This window comes from Balaenoptera physalus (assembly GCF_965194825.1).
Source record: "Balaenoptera physalus genome assembly, chromosome: 2".
Taxonomy (NCBI): domain Eukaryota; kingdom Metazoa; phylum Chordata; class Mammalia; order Artiodactyla; family Balaenopteridae; genus Balaenoptera; species Balaenoptera physalus.
This window is the reverse complement of record NC_138883.1, coordinates 155,865,664-155,882,372: the sequence shown is the minus strand read 5'-3', so window position 1 is coordinate 155,882,372 and position 16,709 is coordinate 155,865,664. Positions and strand designations below refer to the sequence as shown.

The window sequence follows — 16,709 nt, the reverse complement described above, 5'->3', positions numbered from 1 at the left end:
ATGCTGGGGCAGCAGTTTGTGTCAGATTTCAATCTATTTAGAGTGAAAACCCGATGAAAACCAATTGCAAAATGGCCAGGAGATTGTGGTCCTAATCAAGGTAAATCAAGCTCAGAGCATATGGTGGATGGCAAAATTCCATGAACCTTCTGCCCCAGAGAATGAGTTCGTCTCCCTTGATGACGGAATCAGGAAGGCCTGTCTCTTCTGAGAGAGGCTGTGTTGGCTGGTGAGAGTGGGGAGAGCTGGGCTTCATCATGCATTATTAACAGAGTGATCTGGGTGACAGGGTGCGTGTAAATAGAAGGAAGCCTTCCTTGATAAGTGCCTGGGCGCTTAACCCCTCTTTGCATCTTCAAAGCCATTTACAAATATGGTACGTGCAGGTACTCTTGTGATCCCAGGCTCTTATTTGCATGTTGCTTCTTAGGGAAATGGAAGCAGTGATTTTCAGAGATCAGGTTTTGGTCACAGCTTGGTCATCCTTCAGAATCCTCTGAGATTTTCCATTTTGATGGAGATGTTTGGAAAGGTCTTAGCTCAGATTAGGTGTCCTGTGCTCATTTTGAAATTTCTGGAGTGTGAAATAAGGCAGTTTTCTCTGTGATTTAGACATGCTAGATTTCCAAGGGCAGCTAGAGTATGTCTGGAATTCCATAAGCTTTTAGTTTAGGCCTTCACTTTTAATTTTCAGTTTGGAGAAGAGTCTCTCTTCAGAGTCACATAAAAAACAAAACAACTGCAAACATTTTTTCCCGTTTCTGAGTAGCAGGCTTGAAATTGTAAGCATGTTCATCGGTAGGAAAATTGCCTGTTCCTTGAACTAGTTTAAGGCAGGTCCCTTTGAAAGGACTGGATAATTGGGTAACTTGAAAAGAAATGCAACATTTCTTTTATTGCTATTATAATAACGCTCACTGGAGTGAGTCCTTCTGAGTAGTACGCCTTTGGACCTTGCCTTTTGATGAATGCAGAGAAGAATGATTTCTAATGCTAAGGTATCTTCATTAATCCAATGTAAACTTTCACTTTTTCACCTGAACTTTGAGAATTTTGGCTTCAAAGTCTAGTTGCACAATGATAGTTTAATATTTATCACGTCTAATAAAGAAATCAAGGAGAAAAATGGGGTACTAGCACTAGCTTAGGGAAAGGAGAGAATTTATAGACACACGTCTGGAGATCTGAAATTGGGGCTGCACAGCTTTTTATTGTTGTGGATTTAGGAGGGAGATCTTGTTTCTTAGAGTCTACACTGCAGGGAAGAAAATGACTGTGTTTCTGGGATGTTCCCTTCTAAACCAGTGTCAGTAGGCGGGAGACCCCCCCCCCCCCCGCCCCAGCCCTCGTGTTGGCATATGGGAGAATCCTCTTCTGTGTAATTTGACCAACCTAAGAGCAAAGACTTAAAGATGCATTGGGGTTTCCTTTGGGAAGGACCCAGTTGGGTCTCTGTGCAGTGGTTCCCAAGGTGTACAGTCTTCACTCCTGCGCCCTGAGATACCAGTCAGCCTTTTCATTCCCCACTCATAAACATGAGAAACCACAAAGTATTACCAGACTTCTGAGGAAGGCAGTTAATATAAAACAGTAGAGACCAAAACTAACCAAGGGAGAAAAATACCTGCTCTTACAAAGGAGAGAAGAAACATCTTACAAAAAAAAAAATCATGAATGGCCTCAGGGATATAATAGAAGATTTTGCATCTATGGAACAAGGTAGGATGGAAAAAGGGAATATTCAAAGAATTAAAAAGAGCCTCTTGAAATTAGATTGTAAAACTCCATAGAAGAGCTAGGAGAGGAAGTCAAGGAAATACCCTAGATGGTAGATTAAAGAGTAAAGGGGCATAAAAAGGAAAATGAGGGAGATTAACGAGATTCAACATTGGAATGAATATTAGAAAGAAAGAACAGAGAAAACGGAGGGGAGGAAATTGGCAGTAATTCCAGGAAATATCCTGGAACTGAAGAATAGTTTCCAATCTTGAAGGAAGTCATTCAGAGGCCCCAAGCCACAAGTAGATTACCGTTTGGTACCTCATTGTGAAATTTCAGAACATCAGAGGACCTGGTAATTAGGATGGGACCAGACTTCTCAACAGTGGAAGCTGGAAGACAATGTGGGGAACCCTCAAAATTCTAAGAGAGGATGTTTTTCCAGTTTAGGATTTTTTAATTGACATATAGGTGATTACAATGTTGTGTTAGTTTCAGGTGTACAGCAGAGCGATTCATATATATATATTTATATATATTTTAAGATTCTTTTCCATTATAGATTATCACAGGATATTGAATATAGTTCCCTGTGCTATACAGTAGGTCCTTGTGGTTTATCTGTTTTGTATATAGTAGTGTGTATCTGTTAATCCCAAACTCCTAATTTATCTCTCCCCCTGCTTCCCCTTTGATAACCATAAGTTTTTTTTCTATGTCTGTGAGTCTGTTTCTGTTTTGTAAATAAGTTCATTTGCATCATTTTTAAAAATTCCACATATAAGTGATATCATATGATATTTTCCTTTCTCTTTCTGACTTACTTCATATAGTATGATAGTCACTGGGTCCATTCATGTTGCTGCAAATGGCATAATTTCATTCTCTTTTTTGTGGCTGAGTAGTATTCCATTGTATGTATGAACCACATCTCCATTATCCATTCATCTGTCGATGGACATTTAGGCTGCTTCCATGTCTTGGCTATTGTAAATAGTGCTGCCATGAACATTGGGGTGCATGTATCTTTTCCAAATTAGAGTTTTGTCTTTTCCAGATATATGCTTGAGGAGTGGGATTGCTGGATCATATGGTAAAGAATATTTTTTACCCAGCTAAACTATGGGTTAAAACGTGAGAACAGGTTAAAGACATTTTTATGCAAGGCTGCACATGTTTCTACCTAAATCCTTTCTTAGGAACCTTTTGAAGAATATGCTCCATCAAAAGGCGGGAGAAAACCAAGTGAGGAAGACCTGGGACACAGAATAAGAGGAGAATCTCATAAAAGAAGTGAAGCAAGATCTCAGGATAACACCTGCTACCAGGCATAGAAGGCAGTTAGTCTAGATTAGAGCAGAACAGAAAGCCTTGGTAGAAATTACTTCAAGATGAAATTAAGAACATACCTATATATCTCAGTTTATCGAGAGATTTAGACAGTTAATGGAAAAATTGGCTTTGAAAGGGTGAAAAGTATGTAGAAAGCTAAGGTCATGGAAAAAACAAGGCCATCATTAACTCCAGGGAAGACTTGTGTGAGAAAGGAAAAGTATCATAGTACACCACATGGGTCTGCTGTAATGTCTTTATAGAGCCATAGTAATGGGATCATACTTATTAGGAGGATGTATATATATATGTATACACACACACACACACACACACACACACACACACACACACACACACATATATATGAAAAGAGAGAGAGAGGTGATGTGAGTGGTAGAGTATCACCTGATAAAGACAAAAACTGAACAATTAATAAGTAAGCTGTTATTCAGAGATGAGATGAATGCCAAAACAATCCTCTAAAAGAGTTGGAAGTGATTGCCTCAAGGAGGAGAAGGGCAGGAGACTGCTGTTTTGTTTTTTTTTTTTTTTGGAGGAGTGCATCATGTACAAGCCTTGTAGAATATTTGGCTTTTGAAATTATATGCAGACATAACTGATATAAAAAATCATCTGCTAGTCTATTATATCTCAATAAAGCTGGGGAAAATATCTGCTAGGAATGAGGGACCTAACACAAAGAGTTCCTAGAGATGATGTGCTCCAATCTCCTCTCGACTTTTGAGAAAACTGAGGCTGGGAAAAAAGAATTTGTCCAGATACTTTGCTGCATGAAGAGAATGGCTCTGCCATGAATAATCAACACAATAAGTTCTTGGTACTGTAACTCTTATCGAACTTTTACGGCCAACAAGCTCACCTGACTTCAGGCAGATGGTAAAGCAAATCTTGACTTTGCAAAACAATGGAATTCAGAGAACAGGTATTCTATAAGGAAAATGATTTATAATGCAAAACTAATGCGCATTATTTAATGCAAAACCATTTCTACAAAACCCAGCCTAACCTCTCCCCACATTTAAATGACTTTGCAGAAATATTATGTTCTCTGCTGTACTTAACGATAGATATATTTTGATGAGGAACTATTTTTCTCTCTCTAAACAACCCAGGCAAAAATCTTCCTTTAATAAAGCAGTGGTTCTTAGAGTGTGGTCCTTGGGCCAGCAGCAATCAGCGTCACCTGGGAACTTATTAGAGATACCAGATGACTAGGCATTATTCCAGATCTGCTGAAGCAGAAGCTCTGGGCAGGGGGCCCAGCAGTCTGAGTTTTGATACGCCCTTCAGGTGATTCTGTTGTTCCTTAAATTTTGAGAACTACTGGAATAGTCGATGACATTAAAGGCAATGCTGACCGCCGACTTCTTTAGAAGTTAGGCTCATGGGGGTGAGTCCCCACTGCGTGGGGATCCTTTTTCATTTCCTACAAACCTCATTCTCCTCGAGGTTTAAGCACCTTGGTCAGGATTTAATGTGAACTGCGATTTTTTTGGGGGGGTTGTGTGTAATAAACCCCCACTGCGTGGGGATCCTTTTTCATTTCCTACAGACCTCATTCTCCTCGAGGTTTAAGCACCTTGGTCAGGATTTAATGTGAACTGCGATTTTTTTTTGGGGGGGGGTGTGCGGAATAAACCAGAGGCAGCCTTTGGCATTACTGATGAAAAACTTAGGGAACACTCTGAGTTCTAGAGTACAATCCAGGCATCCTAATTACAAGCTTATTACAAAGGAGCATGGTCCTTCTCGGGTGTATTTGTTGAGATTTGGGATTGGCTGTGTATCAGGGACCGTCAGATAGAGCCGTGTAAACAAGATAGAAGCTTATTTCTCTTGAAGTAATCGTCTGCAGCTGATGGCAGAACCAAGCTCTGCCATCAGTGGGGCCTTCCTCTGCGTGATCTCAGGTGGCTCTGGGGGTGGCTGGTAAAGGCCCACCCCTCCACCAAAGGGTGTGACCTTCTGGTTGAACTCATTCACTCCGCAAACTTCCCACTGGCCAGAACGGAGTGGTGCAACCACATGCAACTTCGAGGATGGCCCGGCAGTGTTTATTTTGGTTAACTAGTTACTCCTCCCTGCAGACAAAGGAGGAAATGGAAATTTGGGGTGGGAGACGTTTAACAGCCTCTGGTGCACAGTCATTTCTACCTGTGTGCAGGTTCTGGTACATTCTGTGCACAGTAGAATGCCGTGTGATGATCAAGCCATGAGTCTGGGCTCCCAGGCCATGCAAAACCATTGCCACCCCTTTATAAGTCTACCTTAAATGGCCCCAAGTTCAGTGACTGCTGAACTAAGGATGGGGGAACGTATAAACAGTAGTCATAGTTCTATTTTGCTGACTTTTCTCAAAATTAAAGGAAAGTTTGGTGCATAGAAACACAGTCTTGTACATGTAAGAATTTCATAGATGGTAAAGACAGGGTATTAGAAACCCAATGGGGTAGGAATGGATTATTAACTGCGGGAGGTGGTCAGCTCAGAACTGCACCACACAAAGTATTTGAGCATAAACATATGGGGACAGATGTTAAAAAGGTAAATGTAAAACTTGAAACCCTAGGGAAGTTAAACTTCTGGTATCTTACAATGGGGGAGGACATTTTAGGAATACAGTTTTTAGAAGAAATAAAGTGAATTATGGATTGGGCTAAGTTAAAAAAAACAGCTCACGTTCCGTATGTATATCAGAAGGACCCACTAAAGGGAGAATTGGGGAAAATATCTGCAAGAGTTTTGTGAGATAAGATACGTAGAGCTCTTAAAAATCCATAAAAAATACCCACAAAGTTAAAATGTGGGAAGGATGTGAGGTATGTGAGAATGCGTAGTACAGTGTTCATAATGGTGAAAAATAAAAAACCAACTTAATGGCCAGCAGTAGGGGAATGGTAAATAAATAACCTGTTCATATTATAATAAAAGTCATACAATCATTTCAAGTCATGTTTTCAAAGAATTTTAATGATGTGGGGAAAATGCTTTCTATGTGATGTTTAAATGGAAAATGAATTAAAATTCTAAATTCCATATGAAGTAAAAAAAAAAAAAACAACCCACAGAGAAGCTATCAGGAGGAGATACTATAAAAATAAAAGAGATTATCCCTGGGTGCTAGAATTACAAGTGATTTTACTTTGTTCCTTTGTAATTTTATTTTGCAAGACTTCTACAGAGAGTACAAAGTTGTATACCTTTTATGGGAAGGCAAAAAGTAAACATTGCCAAGAAAGCGAACAGTGACATGTCATTTGCCAAAATAAATACATTTTGCAACCTGGGGGTAGACGGAACCTTGTCACTTGCGCTTACAGAATAATGTGGGTTTTTGGTATTTATGTCGTTGCTTTTGACTTCTATTTAAAATGATGGGTCTGGTGCATTTAAATTGATCTTATTTTATAGTCACCGATTACCTTTTTATAGTATCTAGTTAGAGGCAGATGGATAGAGTTGAATCAATAGGAATCTTAAAAACTTGAAAAAAAGCAAACTTTTTTCCTCCTTTAATAAGGGCTTGACTTATTTACTAAGAGTTAGGTTTATAGATTTTTCCTTGAAGAAAATCTTTCTGCCTGGTTACATTTTGAGGTGGAATGATTTTTTTGAATTTGTAAATGAATGAAAAAAGCAATAATAGTATGACATAACTTAGCTGCTAAGACTATTTCTCTTTTGAAATTGATGAAAACCAGCACATTCACTGAAAGCCTACTACATTAGGAAGATTGTGATGAAAGATTTGTGGTATATTATGGAGAAACAGCTCAGTCTCCTTTCGAAGTTCCTTAGGTTTTAAAATTCCTATGTTCTCTTTTTTTTTTTTTTTTTTTAATTTTATTTATTTATTTATGGCTGTGTTGGGTCTTCGTTTCTGTGCGAGGGCTTTCTCTAGTTGCGGCAAGCGGGGGCCACTCCTCATCGTGGTGCGCAGGCCTCTCACCATCGCAGCCTCTCCTGTTGCGGAGCACAGGCTCCAGACGCGCAGGCTCAGTAGTTGTGGCTCACGGGCCCAGTTGCTCCGCGGCATGTGGGATCTTCCCAGACCAGGGCTCGAACCCGTGTCCCCTGCATCGGCAGGCAGATTCTCAACCACTGCGCCACCAGGGAAGCCCCCTATGTTCTCTTTTAACTAGCTTGCTGTACTACAACCTTCAAGAGAGCCATGATTTTAGGAAATGTTCCAAACTCAAATATAATAAACTCCTGCCTGCCTAGGCAGTGGTCTAGCTGTTCACTACGGCAGCTGCTAGCCACGTATGACTTTAAAATAGATATATAATGGAATATTACTCAGCCATGAAAAAGAATGATATTTTGCCATTTGCAACACCATGGGTGGACCTGGAGGGTATTATGCGTAGTGAAATATGTCAGACAGAGAAAGACAAATACTGTATGTTATCACATATGGAATCTAAAAAATATAATAGACAAAGTGATATAACAAAACAGAAGCAGACTCACAGACGTAGAGAACAAACCAGCGGTTTCCCGTGGGGAGAGGGGATGGGGTAGGGGATTAAGAGCTACAAACTACTATGTAGTAATTTCTCAGTTTTTGTCTTAATCATGGGATGCCCTACCACTTGGCATGTTTTTGTTTTTAGTCTGTTTCCATTCAGCCTCCCCTTGTCTGTCCATCTGTCTGGCATGCAGCTGCCCAAATGATTTTTCTGAAACAAACCTGATCATTTCGCTTCCTGGAATGAAACCCTGCAGTGCCTACTCCCACCTGCAGAGTGAAGTGCAGGAATCTGGGTCCTTATTTTGGCAAACCAGTCCTGAGTGGCTGAACCTTAGTAATGACTGTGTCTGGGTATTTCATGGGCTGTGATGTGATAAACTAGATCGTAGGGTTCTGTGAGAACCGGCTGTAATTTTACCTGTTTTTCTACCCACCCTATCAGAATGTAAGTGTGGAATAGCCATGTTATTACAGGAAAAGTCCAGTTGGTCAAAAAGCACGTTATTTGCAAGCATTGATTCTTTAACTGGTTTTGGTAACGAATCACCTGTGAGACCGCGGACACCTTACCTGTGTGTGGGGATGCTGGGGTGGGGGTGGGGTTCCTGCTTCGCAGCATCCAGCGAGAGAGGAGGGAGAAGCAGGGTGGTGGAGCGTCTTGCCAACGCTGCCAAGGTAGATTGGGGGTTGACACGTCGATTCTGTTTATTGGTGAAAAATGTGTCCATCTTAGTGGTGATGATGACCTGTAGAAAGTGGATGCTTCTGCTGTGCTGTGACCTTGTTGTTGACCTTGTGTGGATATGTGCTCTTTAGTCTTCAATCCTGGTACTTTCTGTTACACGGCATTGCATTTTGCCTGTTGTAATGAAATGGTAGCAGCTCTGATGGGACACCGTTATTTTCGGAGAGTTGAAAAACGAGTGAATACAATTACAGTGCCCTGATTTCTGTTATTGTTGGTTGCCCTTAGGTAACTCTTCCTTCAGGATGAATTAAGAGAGGACGATCCGTAGTTGTTAAGAATGGAGAACAGCGTGTCAGTTTCTAGCATGCAGGACCCTTCGTCTTCATCCTTGGAAAAACATCAGAGCTCAGCTGACCGTAACGGAGATCTTGATTCAGGTGCGATTTTGTTTTCTAAATGCATTTGGCCTTTTGATGTCGTGACCAATATCTTCTTGAAAATGTTTAGAAAATATTGGGACAGCATTCTAGGCCTCACATACTGCCTGTTCCTGGGATTTGCGGGCACGTTTATAAGCATATAGCAGCTCGAAAGTTATGCAAAATTTGGTTAGAAATACTGGGCACAGTGGGCTACATTATAGTGAGGTGACCCATCACTTCAAAAACTCAATGGCTTTATGATCCTGCAATCCCACTCCTGGCCATATATCTGGACAAAACTATAATTTGAAAAGATACATGCACCCTAATGTTCACAGCAGCACTATTTACAATAGCCAAGATGTGGAAGCAACCTAAATGTCCATTGACAGATGAATGGATAAAGGAGATGTGGTACATATATATATAGTGGAATATTACTCAGCCATAAAAAAGAATGAAATAATGCCATTTGCAGCAACATGGGTGGACCTGAAGATTATCATACTAAGTAAAGTAAGTCAGAGAGAAACAAATATCATATGATATCACTTGTATGTAGCATTAAAAATAGTACAAATGAACTTATTTACAAAATAGAAACACTCAAAGACACAGAAAACAAACTTCTGATTACCAAAGGGGAAAGAGGGGGAGGGATAAATTAGGAGTTTGGGATTAACAGATACACACTACTATATATAAAACAGATAAACAACAAGGACCTACTGTGTAGCACAGGGAACTGTATTCAGTATCCTGTAATAAACCATAATGGAAAAGAATCTGAAAAAGAATATATATATGTATAACTGAGTCACTTTGTTGTACAGCAGAAACTAACACAACATTGTAAATCAACTATACTCCAATAAAAAAAAACAACTCCATGGCTTAATGCAGTAAATGTTTATAAATGGTTCACACTGTTGGAGCACGGTCAGTGGATGCTCTGTCCCATCTCAACATGGTGCTTCAAGGTTTGTCCCTGTAGGGGATGAGCAGGGCTGCAGGGTCTTGAATCAGCAATTAAATACTCTAGCACAGAAGAGGCTTTTGCTCAGAACCTCTTGAGCAGAATCAGTTGCGTGCTTCTTCTTTTTTTTTTTTTTAACATTTTTATTGGTGTATAATTGTTTTACAGTGTTGTGTTATTTTCTGCTGTATAACAAAGTAAATCAGCTATATGCATACGTATATCCCCATATCCCCTCCCTCTTGTGTCTCCCTCCCACTCTCCTTATCCCACCCGTCTCGGTGGTCGCAAAGCACCGAGCTGATCTCCCTGTGCTGTGCCGCTGCTTCCCACTAGCTATCTATTTTACATTTGATACTATATATATGTCAATGTTACTCTCTTACTTCGTGCCAGCTTACCCTTCCCCCTCCCCATGTCCTCAAGTACATTCTCTACATCTGTGTCTTTATTCCTGTCCTGCCCCTAGGTTCATCAGGACCATTTTTTTTTTTAGATTCCATATATATGTGTTAGCATATGGTATTTGTTTTTCTCTTTCTGACTTACTTCACTCTGTAGGACAGACTCTAGGTCCATCCACCTCACTACAAATAACTCAATTTCATTTCTTTTTATGGCTGAGTAATATTCCATCGTATATATGTGCCACATCTTCTTTATCCATTCATCTGTTGATGGACACTTAGGTTGCTTCCATGTCCTGGCTATTGTAAATAGAGCTGCAATGAACATTGTGGTACATGACTCTTTTTGAATTACGGTTTTCTCAGGGTATATGCCCAGTAGTGGGATTGCTGGGTCGTATGGTAGTTGTATTTTTCGTTTTTTAAGGAACCTCCATACTGTTCTCCATAGTGGCTGTATCAATTTACATTCCCACCAACAGTGTGAGAGGGTTCCCTTTTCTCCACACCCTCTCCAGCATTTGTTGTTTATAGATTTTTTGATGTTGGCCATTCTGACCAGTGTGAGGTGATACCTCACTGTAGTTTTGATTTGCATTTCTCTAATGATTAGTGATGTTGAGCATCTTTTCATGAGTTTGTTGGCAATCTGTATATCTTCTTTGGAGAAATGTCTGTTTAGGTCTTCTGCCCATTTTTGGATGGGTTGTTTGATTTTTTGATATTGAGCTGCATGAGCTCTGCTTGTATATTTTGGAGATTAATCCTTTGTCAGTTGCTTCATTTGCAAATATTTTCTCCTATTCTGAGGGTTGTCTTTTTCGTCTTGCTTATGGTTTCCTTTGCTGTGCAAAAGCTTTTAAGTTTCTTTAGGTCCCATTTGTTTATTTTTGTTTTTATTTCCATTTCTCTAGGAGGTGGGTCAAAAAGGATCTTGCTGTGATTTATGTCATAGAGTGTTCTGCCTATGTTTTCTTCTAAGAGTTTTATAGTGTCTAGCCTTACATTTAGGTCTGTAATCCATTTTGAGTTTATTTTTGTGTATGGTGTTAGGAAGTGCTCTAATTTCATTCTTTTACATGTAGCTGTCCAGTTGTCCCAGCACCACTTATTGAAGAGACTGTCTTTTCTCCACTGTATACTCTTGCCTCCTTTATCAAAGATAAGGTGACCAAATGTACGTGGGTTTATCTCTGGGTTTTCTATCCTGTTCCATTGATCTATGTTTCTGTTTTTGTGCCAGTACCATACTGTCTTGATTATTGTAGCTTTGTAGCATAGTCTGAAGTCTGGGAGCCTGATTCCTCCAGCTCCGTTTTTCTGTCTCAAGATTGCTTTGGCTATTCGGGGTCTTTTGTGTTTCCATACAAATTGTGAAATTTTTTATTCTAGTTCTGTGAAACATGCCAGTGGTAGTTTGATAGGGATTGCATTGAATCTGTAGATTGCTTTGGGTAATATAGTCATTTTCACAATGTTGATTCTTCCAATCCAAGGACATGGTATATCTCTCCATCTGTTTGTCTCATCTTTAATTTCTTTCATTAGTGTCTTATAGTTTTTTCATACAGGTCTTTTTTCTCCTTAGGTAGGTTTATTCCTAGGTATTTTATTGTTTTTGTTGCAGTGGTAAGTGGGAGTGTTTCCTTAATTTCTCTTCCAGATTTTTCATCATTAGTGTATAGGAATGCAAGAGATTTCTGTGCATTAATTTTATATCCTGCTACTTTACCAGATTCATTGATTAGCTCTACTAGTTTTATGGTAGCATCTTTAGGATTCTCTATGTATAGTACCATGTCACCTGCAAACAGTGACAGTTTTACTTCTTCTTTTCCAATTTGGATTCCTTTTATTTCTTTTTCTTCTCTGATTGCTGTGGCTAAAACTTCCAAAACTATGTTGAATAATAGTGGTGAGAGTGGGCAACCTTGTCTTGTTCCTGATCTTAGTGGAAATGGTTTCAGTTTTTCACCATTGAGAACAACGTGGGCTGTGGGTTTGTCATATATGGCCTTTATTATGTTGAGGTAAGTTCCCTCTATGCCTACTTTCTGGAGAGTTTTTATCATTAAATGGTGTTGAATTTTGTTGAAAGCTTTCTCTGCATCTATTGAGATGATCATATGATTTTTCTCCTTCAATTTGTTAATATGGTGTATCACGTTGATTGATTTGCATATATTGAAGAATCCTTGCATTCCTGGGATAAACCACACTTGATTATGCTGTATGATCCTTTTAATGTGCTGTTGGATTCCGTTTGCTAGTAGTTTGTTGAGGATTTTTGCATGTATGTTCATCAGTGATATTGACCTGTAATTATTTAGTGTCCTTCTTTGTCTCTTATAATAGTCTTATTTTAAAGTCTATTTCGTCTGATATGAGAATTGCTACTCCAGCTTTCTTTTGATTTCCATTTGCATGGAATATCTTTTTCCATCCCCTCACTTTCAGTCTGTATGTGTCCCTAGGTCTGAAGTGGGTCTCTTGTAGGCAGCATACATATGGATCTTGTTTTTGTATCCATTCAGCCAGTCTGTGTCTTTTGGTTGGAGCATTTAATCCATTTACACATAAGGTAATTATCGATATGTATGTTCCTATTACCATTTTCTTAATTGTTTTGGGTTTGTTATTGCAGGTGTTTTGCTTCTCTTGTGTTTCCTGCCTAGAGAAGTTCCTTTAGCATTTGTTGTAAAGCTGGTTTGGTTGTGCTGAATTCTCTTAACTTTTTCTTATCTGTAAAGGTTTTAATTTCTCCATAAAATCTGAATGAAATCCTTGCTGGGTAGAGTAATCTTGGTTTTAGGTTTTTCCCTTTCATCACTTTAAATATGTCCTGCCACTCCCTTCCAGCTTGCAGTGTTTCTGCTGAAAAATCAGCTGTTAACCTTATGGGGAGACCCTTGTATGTTATTTATTGCTTTTCCCTTGCTGCCTTTAATATTTTTTCTTTGTATTTAATTTTTGATAGTTTGATTAATATGTGTCTCGGCCTGTTTCTCTTTTGGTTTATGCTGTATGGTCCTCTCTGTGCTTCTTGGACTTGACTGAGTATTTCCTTTCCCATAGTAGGGAAGTTTTCAACTATAATCTCTTCAAATATTTTCTCAGACCCTTTCTTTTTGTCTTCTTCTTCTGGGACCGCTATAATTTGAATATTGGTGTGTTTAATGTTGTCCCAGAGATCTCTGAGACTGTCCTCAATTATTTTCATTCTTTTTTCTTTGTTCTGCTCCCTGGCAGCTATTTCCACCATTTTATCTTCCAGCTCATTTATCTGTTGGTCTGCCTCAGTTATTCTGTTTTCGATTCCTTCTAGAGTATCTAATTTCAGTAATTGTGTTGTTCATCACTGTTTGTTTGCTCTTTAGTTCTTCTAGATCCTTGTTAAATGTTTCTTGTATTTTCTTCATTCTGTTTCCGAGATTTTGGATCATCTTTACTATCATTACTCTGAATTCTTTTTCAGCTGGGGTGCCTATTTCATCTTCGTTTATTTGGTCTTGTAGGTTTTTACCTTCCTCTTTTGTTTGTAATATATTTTTTTGTCATTTCATTTTTTTTTTCTCTTGTTGATGAGTGGTGCTGTATTCCTGTCTTACTTGTTGTTTGGCCTGAGACATCCAGCACTGGAGTCTGCAGTCAGTTGGATAGAGCTGGGTCTTGGTGCTGAGATGAGAACCTCCGGGAGGCCTCAATCTGATTGATATTTCTTGGGGTCTGAGGTTCTCTGTTAGTCCAGCGGTTTGGACTCGGAGCTCCCACTACAGGAGCTCGGGCCTGACCTCTGGCCTGGGAATCAAGATCCTGCAAGCTTCATGGAGTCGTTAAAAGAAAAAAAAAATAAAGCAAAGGAAGAAAGAAAGAAAAAAAGGAGCAGTACAATATCAAAGAATAAAAAAGAAAATAAAATTAGAAAGATAAAAACTATATTAGGAAAAATAAAACTATAATTGAAACAACTGCAGCAAGGTGTAAAATAAAACCATAACAGAAAAAAGAATAAAAAAAGGAGGTGGGGGGGAAACAAGCTAAAAGGAGAGAACAATAACAAAGTATAAAGAATAAAATAAAATTAGAAAAATAAGAGATTTATTAGGAAAAATAAAAATATAAAAGAATCAACAACAGTGAATCAACAAGGTAAAACAGAACCCGAATCTAAAAGAGGAAAAAATTAAAAAAAAGCCTTGGCTATGGGGGTGGAGTTTAGGCAGGGGTGGAACTTAGGCAGGGGCGGGGTATAGGGTGGGGCCGGACCTATGCGTGTGGCGGTGGCGTTGGAGCGTGGGGTGGGGCCTTGGCTCAGGACCCGCGGAGCTGGAAAAGGCCCTGGGGGCGGGGCCTAAGCAGGGCGACTTGGAGGCCGCGCCTCTGCTTAGGACCTGTGCAGAAGGAAAGAGGCAGCATGTGGAAAGGAGGGCCTCTGGAGTGTGGGGTGCTGGAGTTTGGAGGTAGGGTCCTGGGCGAGGGTGTGTGGGTGGGGTTTAGGCCCAGCGCATTGGAGGGGGTCTCAGAGTGTAGAGGTGGGGCTCTGGGTGGGGGGTTTAGGGGCGGGGCTTGGGTTCTGCGCAGCAGGAGGGAGGCTATGAGGGCAGAGGATTAGGCCCGGGAGCCCAACAGGATCCCCGGTTCTTAAGTGGACAGGGAACGCACTGGCCCCGTTCCTCGTGGCCCTCCCCCACCGTCTCCCCCAGGGTCTCCCCTGTCGCCGCTGGACCCCTAACCGTGGGTGGGTCCCGCTGGGTGTAGGAACTCCTCCCCTCCCCCAGCCGCCCCTCAGGGGTGCTGGTCCGCGTTTCCAGCCTTTACTTTTGCTCCCCCTTCCCTCCCTCCCACTCCCTCAGGACTCACGTGGCTGGAGGGGGCCTCGGTGGGCAGAGGATCAGGCCCGGCATCTCAGCAGGCTCCCAGGAGCCCAAGTGGGCAGGGGAAACCTGGCCACGCTCCCTTTTGATCCTCTGCCCTCCCAGGGGTTCCCCAGTTCCCCCCTTCGGGCATGGGATCCCTTCCCCTCTCTCAGCCGCCCTTCAGGGGCGCCGGTCCTGTCCCGCCTCCACTTCTCCTCCCCCTTCACTCTCCCCCGAGGCCCTGCATCCTACCTGGTCACTGGGGGTTCTTCCCGTCCCCTTAGGTGTCCGTGGTCCCCCACTGGTGCCTGGTAGGTGCCCTAGTTGTGAGGAGCCGCGAATTCTGCGTCCTCCTAATAGCCATCTTGACTCCTCCTCTAGTTGTGTGTTTCTGCCACTGCAAGGGAGGTGGGGGAAATAGGATTTTCCCCTATGTGCCCGGTAAGAGAGGGCAAGAGGATCTGCCCAAGCATCGAATGCCCCTTCCCAAGACCCTTTCTTTTTTTTTTTGGCTGCACCTTGAGGCTTGTGGGGTCTTAGTTCCCCCATCAGGGATTGAACCCAGACCACGGCAGTAAAAGCGCCAAGTCCTAACCACCGGACTGCCAGCGAACTCCCCCTAAGACCTTTCGAAAACCTGGAAGGAATCTTTCAGAAAAGTACATGACGTGAAAGTATTTAGGTCACGTGAATTTGCACTAAAATATTTCTCCTTGTAAGAAATCCCAAACAAAGCAAAAGCAATCTTTGGTTGAATTTCATGTTTAACCAAAGAATTCATAAATGTAACTACTAAATACTTACATGATAGTTTATTTTAAAAAGATAATTTTTTACAAAGAAAGGATTGCATTATTTTCATAACAGCAAATTATACAAGGACAACTCAGCTCTCTGAATTGTAAACGTTTGCTGTGGTGAATTCATGTAGACAAAAAGAGCATTAACTCACTGGGTGATTTGACCACCATCCAAAAGTTATGAGATGTGTCTTTGCATTTTGATGAGACCAGGCAATGACAGGATTACAGATTGCTTGATATCATTGAGTTTCTTAGATTATGTTTCTCAAATAATATCTGTACCTGGAATTATCTTTTTATCTGCAAAAAAATCTGGAAAACCCTGAAATAATTGCCTACCTATGTTGAAAGATGTTAGTACCTGTTTCAAAATTGGCTTAGTTCTCCCCACTTGTGTTTTTCTGTACATAAAGTAGGAGTGAGAAAACTTCTAAAAGCAGAGCTGAGCCTTTGTCTCCCAATGGAAATGTGGAAATTCTCTTTCAGAGAGAGCATAGCCTCATAGCTGAAGGTTCATCCTAATCATTCTACTTTTATTTAAGTACAAATATACTTTAAAGAAGTCTTTATTACATTTGCTAAGTGAGGTTATCTTCCCATTTTTGGCGTCACTGAGCTTTTATTGTGTTTTTGTCGGGCACACATCTGATGCCTGTTACTGAGTTGTTTTCAGCGGTGTGTTTTCAAAGCTGTTGCAAAGCCAACCGTGTGTTGAGTTTTCATTTTCAGGCAGCTGCGTTATAACTCAAGCATGAGTAGATCCTGAACCCATTAATAATAATATGGTGTCGGGAATATTATTTGTACTGACTTTCTTTTGGGGTGATTCCATGACTGGGGAAGCATGAGCGTCAGGTTCGGCACATCTTCAGTGGGGGGATGTGTGCAGTGGGGAAAACTTATCCGACACATGTGGTTAGTTCTTGCTCTTGTGTGGGGCAGCCTGCATCATCCAAGGTGTTAAGATCTTTAGTAGAAATAGTAGCTCTAAATTACCTCTAAATGATC

General features: G+C 40.8%; 1 protein-coding gene across 7 annotated transcripts in view; it reads left to right on the top strand.

The window, feature by feature from the left end:
- The window catches only part of SFMBT2 (Scm like with four mbt domains 2), a 219,241-nt gene that overhangs the window by 12,368 nt on the left and 190,164 nt on the right, over positions 1-16,709 (top strand). For all 7 annotated transcript variants that reach the window (XM_082450574.1, XM_082450572.1, XM_082450570.1 and 4 more), the window contains one exon: positions 8,523-8,674. In XM_082450574.1, coding sequence (XP_082306700.1) covers positions 8,575-8,674 — 100 coding nt within the window. In that variant the 5' untranslated portion in view covers positions 8,523-8,574. The remainder of the gene's footprint in view (positions 1-8,522; positions 8,675-16,709) is intronic.